The sequence below is a fragment of the Schistosoma mansoni genome, chromosome 6, assembly GCF_000237925.1.
Source record: "Schistosoma mansoni strain Puerto Rico chromosome 6, complete genome".
In the NCBI taxonomy this organism is placed as follows: domain Eukaryota; kingdom Metazoa; phylum Platyhelminthes; class Trematoda; order Strigeidida; family Schistosomatidae; genus Schistosoma; species Schistosoma mansoni.
The window spans coordinates 385,925-393,476 of NC_031500.1; the positions used below are offsets into that span (position 1 = coordinate 385,925).

A 7,552-nucleotide genomic window follows, 5' to 3' on the forward strand; every position below is an offset into this window, starting at 1 on the left:
TTCCTATTCAGCTAGTCTCCAATGCGTTTCCACGATCCCGCACTCTTGAGATTCGAACCCAGGACCTGCCTGTCTCAAATTTTGGAGGAGTCCCATAATAGGACGAAACGGCCGTCCAGTGCTTCCAGGTTTCCCATGGTGGTCTAGCTTCAATTGACTCATGATTTCAACTATGAAAATACGGATTATATCGTCACAATATGAATGTTAAACAAATATTAATTCAATAATTGAATTCGTCATCTCGTCCTAGTGCGATTCCACGATTCCGCTCGCGAGGTTTGAACTTCTAGACTACTGAGCTGGCATCCAACGATGTTAATGTCTAACTTCAACAAATCCATGTAATTGCGATACCCTCCACTAATGTCTTCACACGGTTGAACTCACTGGTCACTGTTCCTCATTCATAGTATTCTAAAATCAGTTAACTGGAATATGCCTTTTTTCAATCAAGTTTCTTTTAAATGATTCATTCAATGAACCCTGGTAATTAGCCGGTCTATTTAGCGTCACTCAAAGATCATCCATAAATTACACTCTTACCTCTACATCTACTATTTCTTCTGTAGCTTAGTATCCTAGACTTGACCAATTATACACACGTTCTGCACATTTAACCTTAAGCCGACTCAAACTGAGCTCTTATTGATCCCCTATGCTACAGCCTTTCTCTATCTATACCTTGGCTTGGGTCCAAAGAGAGGTCAGTAGTCAGCTTTTACTACTATTATTACTTTTATTAGTAGTATTAGTATTATTGTATTTCAAGCATATGTGTTTACACATACAACACATCGTAAAATGAAGAATCACAAATATACATAAAACAATCTAAAAGTGACTGTGAATAACTGGTTGGTAATAAAGTAGAGATAACAAAGAGTATGGTATTCGTTAACGGGTTAAACGAAAGGTTATGCTGGACGGACTATATATAAGCATAATAGTCCAGTTGCTTGGTAGTAATACAAAGAAAATATAATAATAACAACCCAGAGTCCCAGAGTGAACATCAACTCTGAGATGCAGGTACATCTACAGCTGACAAGTCCCAAATAGGACGAAACCCGCTTTGTGGATTCCACTGCTAGCCACTATCCATCTTTGCTTACAATCCATAAAATAGTGTTGGTAGTTATCATTTCTTCCATCTTTGCTGTTATACATCACCCCCCCCCACTCTTTTGAAGCGTTATGGACATTACAGATCATAGGTATATATTGTTACTTGATTTGACTTATATTTGATACATTTTGATCTCCATGGAGATGCTGTTCATTTTTTCTTCGGACCACCTGAATCATTATTAACTTCTATGTCTGATGGTATAGTGGACTTCCTAGCACTTTCTTTCTCTCAATTTTTGTCTCGTAGGTCGAAGTTAGTTTCTTTGTCTTACCCACTTCTTTCTCAGTAATTTCATTTCACAAATGATATCTCGTCTTGTGTGTGTATGTGTGTTATAATTTCGAGCTTTCATAGTTCTAAAATAACCTTGAAAGAGTGAAGGTCATTTATGAAGTCAATATTAGAAGGAATAAAATGAATACAATATGCAAATCAACTTCGACCGGTTAGAAAGGTTAAGAGATGAAAAGTTATGTAAAGTCCATTACACCAACAAGTAGTAGAGAGTATTATTGCAATCGAAGATCTCACTGGTTAGCGTTTTTTTGGCGAGTTAGTTCTTCTGCGGGATGGAGTCGCTAACCTCATGCCCAACCCTCCTCCTTTACCCGGGCTTGGGACCGGTAGTAACTGTAGAAGAGCTACAGGCGGACTTAATTGAACATCTCAGGTGGAATATAAATAATCTACTCACTTAGTATTGTTTGTTTGAATCTTCCCATTGATGTGTTAGGACTGAAACTGGTCAGTCTCTAATTGGCATATGTGCATACTGTGCTTATTGCCTCGATATAGCCTTAATTCACAAACACTGTAAGCAAAGATGGATAGTGGCTAGCAGTGGAATCCAAGATTCGCGTTTCGTCCTATTTGGAACTCGTCAGCTGGATGTACCTGCATCTCAGACTTGTTGATGTTCACTCTGGGACTCGAACCCAGTACCTTAAGCTCCAAATGTCAATTAGAGACTGACCAGTTGCAGTCCTAATCATCAATAGGAAGATTCAAACAAACAATACTAAGTGAATTTAAACTTCATCCCATTGCACAAGCAAGTGGCTATCAGGATTCAGTAGCTGATTGGATAACGCGATGACGTTTGAAGAGAAAGGTACTGGGTTCGAGTATCAGAGTGAACATCAAGTCTGAGATACAGGTACATCCAGCCGACGAGTCTCAAATAAGACGGGACGCGCGTTCTGGTTTCCACTGTTAGCCCCTATTCATCTTTGCTTATAAATAATTTATGAATATAAACTAGTGAGATTGATTCTAAAATATTTTACCCAATATATCCAAAAGATTATCACAATTATCCCGCGGATTTCAACTAAACAATCTACTATTTTACAACACAGCTCACTGATATCAACAGACAGTCAACAGATATTATGAAATAATATCATATCTTGGTTTTTGGTTGTAGTGTCGGTTGATATGTTAAGCCCATATACCTCCTTATTCTAGCTTCTGGACAAGCCAATTTACCTATCCATCTTAAGTCACGTTTTGACCTTGTCAATTATTCACTTATTAATCCTGACTGTTTTTTTATACGAGCGTATACATGTGTACACTTCTTATCCTATTCATTACATGTCTGTAACTTACTCTTATCTGACTATAAGTATTGATTAACGCTTGGTCGAAGCAAGTCGGCTTATCCGCTATCTCCAATGTGCGTCATTTTCGCTTCATTCTCTCGAGTTGACTTACCCGTCATCTCCAATGCGCTTCATTTTTCCTTCGCTACCTTCTATTCGCTTCATCCCTCTGATTTCCTGTCCAGATCAATGAATATACAGAATATATGTATTTGACATCCATTCTCGTATTTGATTTATTTAACTCCGTTATTCATCAACGCGGATTAAGTCATGTATTACATACGAGGATAGGCAGGATGTATATTTTGATAACAATTATTCATACGATCTAAGTGAAATCAGATCTATAGTCCCTATATGGTTTCATGTAGCTTTATTCTAACTTAAATAATATTATATAGTTGAGATCATGAGCCCAATGAAGCTAGACCACCATGGAAAAGCTGGAAGCACTGGACGGCCGTTATGTCCTATTGTGGGAATCCTCAGCAGTGCTCATCCACGATCCCGCCTCATGAGATTCGAACCCAGGACCTATCAGTCTCGCGAGCGAGCACTTAACTGGTAGACCACTGAGCTAGCAGGCATCCAACGGTGTTAATGTCTAAATTCAACCAATCCACTTAGATAATGCCCAATATTTTCCATTGACTTAAATGATGATTGAACATACATGTACTGAACAACAACACAAATGAGGACAATCGAATGTATTTCAATACAATATTACAGAACATCTTAGTGAAATCTGAGAACCATAGAGTAAATGACTTCATTTGCAAACTGTCAATCATTTGTCTCAGACTTGATTGTTCCTTCGTTTCCACACCAATCATTCTATGTTCTCGTTCTCTTCTCTTCGATCTGCTTAACCTTCTACCTCCAGACATTTTATTTTCAATTGATGATATATACTACTTATATCTGTTGATATCAGTAGTACACATCATATATATATTATTCGATCACCTTAATCAACATGGATTTAATAATCTCAATTTTCATCAATCTAAAAAACAAACAATCCTATTTATTACACTATCCAATATATAACTTAATCTTTATTGAATAGTTGTACTTCATTGAGGTCACGCCTAATATTCCCCCCCCTTGAATTAGTTCATGGGTGGATCATGTATATATTGAATACTTGTAAACAATGTAATTTGATCTTGTTCTTTTATTCATAAAATGAAATTGGAGCTTAATCTCTTTGCATATATATCTGTTAGTATAGTAGATATTAGTCATTCGAGTTATGGTAGCTTTTAGCCTGATGATAGTTAGAATATTCCTTTTTACAACTACGAAAAAAGTCACTGACTTAAAATGAACACTGCTGAGGAGTCCCATAGTAGGACGAAACGGCTGTCCAGTGCTTCCAGGTTTTCCATGGTGGTCTCGCTTCAATTGACTCATGATTTCAACTATGAAACTACTAAATTCTCCACAAAACCTCCTCTGATTTAAAAAAAAATGTTGTTAGATTTTTTTCTGATTGCTACTGATATCAACAGATATAAGCAGTATGTGTATCAATAATCGAAAGTGGAATGCCTGTGTAGCTGTAAATAATTCCCCAAAATCAATAGCTTCTTAAGTGTTCGACATTGGATGCTGACCACATTAGTTTTAGTGGACTTGTTTAGCTGAAGGCGTTCGGTCATGCATCCACACCAGATCACGTTACAGCACAGCGTGGGAAACATCTCCTACGATCACTAACCAGATTAGATCAATCGCTCCTCGATATATTGATAACACATCAAATATATCTTTCCAACCTCTGACTTCTGATTTTAACTGACTGGGGAACGATTCGATTATAGGTGTTACTAGTTAAAGTGTTGTCAAACTACAATACTGGTGGCATCTTCACCTGACAACAGAAAGTTAAGGAGATTGAAGAAAAGAGGATGAGAACAGAGAATGATTGATGTGGAAACTAAGAAGCAATTAAGTCTGAGACAATTGATGGATATTTTTCGAATGAAGTATTTACTGTACAGTGATTCTGTAATTTTGTATCCTACTACATTCGGTTGTCCCCACTTGTGTTCTCGTTCACTACATTATCAGTAGCTCTCACATACATTGTACGGCTTAAAAGCCATAACGTGGAGTTTGTAATTCCTTTCTTCCTTACTTCCTTACGCCTGTTACCCACAATCGAGCATAGGTCGCCGACCACCATCATCCAACCCACTCTGTCCTGGGCTTTCCTTTCTAGTTCTATCCAATTTTTGTTCATTCTTCTCATGTCTGTTTCCGTTTCTTGGCGTAATGTGTTCTTGGGTCTTCCTCTCCTCCTTTGGCCTTCAGGATTCCATGTGAAAGCTTGCCTTGTGACGTAATTGGGTGCTTTCCTCAATGTGTGTCCTATCCACTTCCAGCGCTTCTTCTTGGTTTCTTCCTCCACTGGATCGAATCAGGTTTGTTCTCTCTCACAGTACGTTGTTGCTGATAGATAGTGTCTGGTCAACAGATCCGAAGTATTTTGCGTAGACAAACTGTTAATAAACACTTGTATCTTCTGGATGATGGCTTTCGTAGTTCTCCAAGTTTCTGCTCCGTAGAGTAGAACTGTGTTGACATTTGTATTGAAAATTCTGATCTTGGTGTTATTTGACAATTGTTTTGAGTTGCAGATGTTGTTTAGTTGTAAATATGCTGCTCTTGCTTTGCCTATCTGCTTCTTCATATCTACATCAGATCCACCGTGTTCATCGATGATTCTGCCTAGATATGTAAAGGTTATTACATCCTCCAAAGCTTCTCCGTCAAGTGTGATTCGTGTTGTTGCATTGTATCAGAGAGTCTTGCTTTTCTACTTTGTTTATATTGAGACCTACTGTTGCTGAGGCTGCTCCTACACTTATCGTCTTCTCCTACATTTGTTGTTGTGTGTGTGATAGAAAAACCAGATCATCTGCGAAATCTAAATCGTCCAGCTTCATCCTAGCTGTCCATTGTATCCCGTGCTTCCCTCCAGATGTTGACATCTTCATGATCCAGTCGATCACCAGGAGAAAGAGAAAGGGAGAGAGTAATCATGAATATCAAAAATGTCAACTAGGGATCCAATATAATATTGATTGTTTCTAACATTCCAGTCCTAAATATCTGCACTGCAATCAACTTTCTTTTAGATTTTCCGCCTTTTCGTATTCATTCAAGGTTTAGACATTCAAGATCTAAGGAATTTGGGATTCAACCACAAAGTAGTTAGATTGTGAAGCTGACTGATACCGGTTGTAATACGACAATTTCCTCAAGATCACAGATATGTCTTGATGACAAATGCTCGGACAAAATATAGTTCCAAGATTTCCTACCGACTACCTACAAACATACGTATATATATATGTATATTGTAGTGCAGTGCTTCGCTAATCGTTCACCTCGATAAACGTTATAATACAAATCTTAACGGTACATGAAATCAGAGGGCAAAGAGAGGCTGCAACTACAGTTTATTATCAAATAACGCAGGCCATAAAGCTACAAACACATCGAGCGAAGCATGACTAAGCATCAGCGAGCAAGCGAGAGCAATTACATAGGCAAATTGATAGTCAAATTGTATAAGGGTACAGGAAGACAAAGCAAAAGCTAAGAATAGGATTTAAGTGCATACATATATGGGGAGGAGGATGAATAATCATCGGATGATATCTAAGCAATCAACGGTTTGGCTAGAGTCTGTCATGTGCTCTAGTGATCATAATACATTACAAAGATATATACGAATTGTTACTATCCAAATCACAATGTCTGTTAAGTAAGTTAATAAAAGGGCTTAATCAAAATTAACCATAATCGAAATTGGTTGTAGGATAGTCGCTATTTATGCAGACAGCCTCGATATTATTGCCTTATGTCACAAGGTGTATAAGCAAAGATGAATGATGGCTAACAGTGGAATTCTGGATGTGCATTTCATCCTACTTGGGATTCATCAATTGGATGTACATATGCCAATAAGAGACCGATCAATTTCAGTTGTAAACATCAATGGGAAGCTACAAGCACATAGCAGGTAGCTATCAGGAGTCAGTAGGTAAGTGGATAACACGATGGTGTTTGGAGCGAACGGTACTGGGTTCGAGACCCAGAGTGAACATCAAATCTAGGATGCGGGTATATCTAACTGATGAGTCTCAAATAAGACGAAACACTCATCCTTGATACCACAGCTAGTCACCTTCCATCTTTTTTTTTATACATTTATAAATACTTAAAGAAATAGATTTCAACTAACCATCTTCTATTTATATTTTACAGATTGTTATATTAAAAACTTTGGTCCTAAAGGTATAAAAGCTGGTACAAATCTACATTGCGCTTGAATTTCTTTCATTATATCATCAAAATCATTCTCTTTCCTTTCAATTCACTTTAAAAAATAGTCAATATTGAGAAATTTCATAATTTTATTTTTTGCTCAATCAAGTTTTACATTCCCACTATCCAAAACAAACAAGGTTCGAATCCCCGCTCCCGTCCCGCTACATACAATTGACATATCATTGATATCTTATTTTGTATCTTTTTTGTAACCATCCTAAACTTTTATTGAAACATTGAAATGGATGGTAGGTTTTTTGCTCTTCTTGTTGAGACAATGAAGATAAGAACTACAGAAAAATCAACGTGCATTTCTGGGTTTTTTTTCTTTTGAACCTCTTACTTACTTAATTACGGCTGTTACTCCTAATGGAGCATAGATCGTCGACTAACATTCTTCAACACCAATCTTTTGAACTTCATTTTGTCTATTTTGTTCTCTCTGAACTTCTTTATTACTTGTCAG

The 7,552-nt window shown here is 37.3% G+C and overlaps 1 protein-coding gene across 1 annotated transcript in view; it reads left to right on the top strand.

The window, feature by feature from the left end:
* The window catches only part of Smp_162190 (crp-related), a gene marked incomplete at its 5' end in the record, with an annotated part of 12,283 nt that extends 5,006 nt beyond the window's left edge, over window positions 1-7,277 (top strand). Inside the window, one exon of the mRNA XM_018797857.1 lies at window positions 7,024-7,277. Within this exon, the coding sequence (XP_018652857.1) occupies window positions 7,024-7,088 (65 nt within the window). The 3' untranslated portion in view covers window positions 7,089-7,277. The remainder of the gene's footprint in view (window positions 1-7,023) is intronic.
* Between the last annotated feature and the right edge of the window lie 275 nt (window positions 7,278-7,552).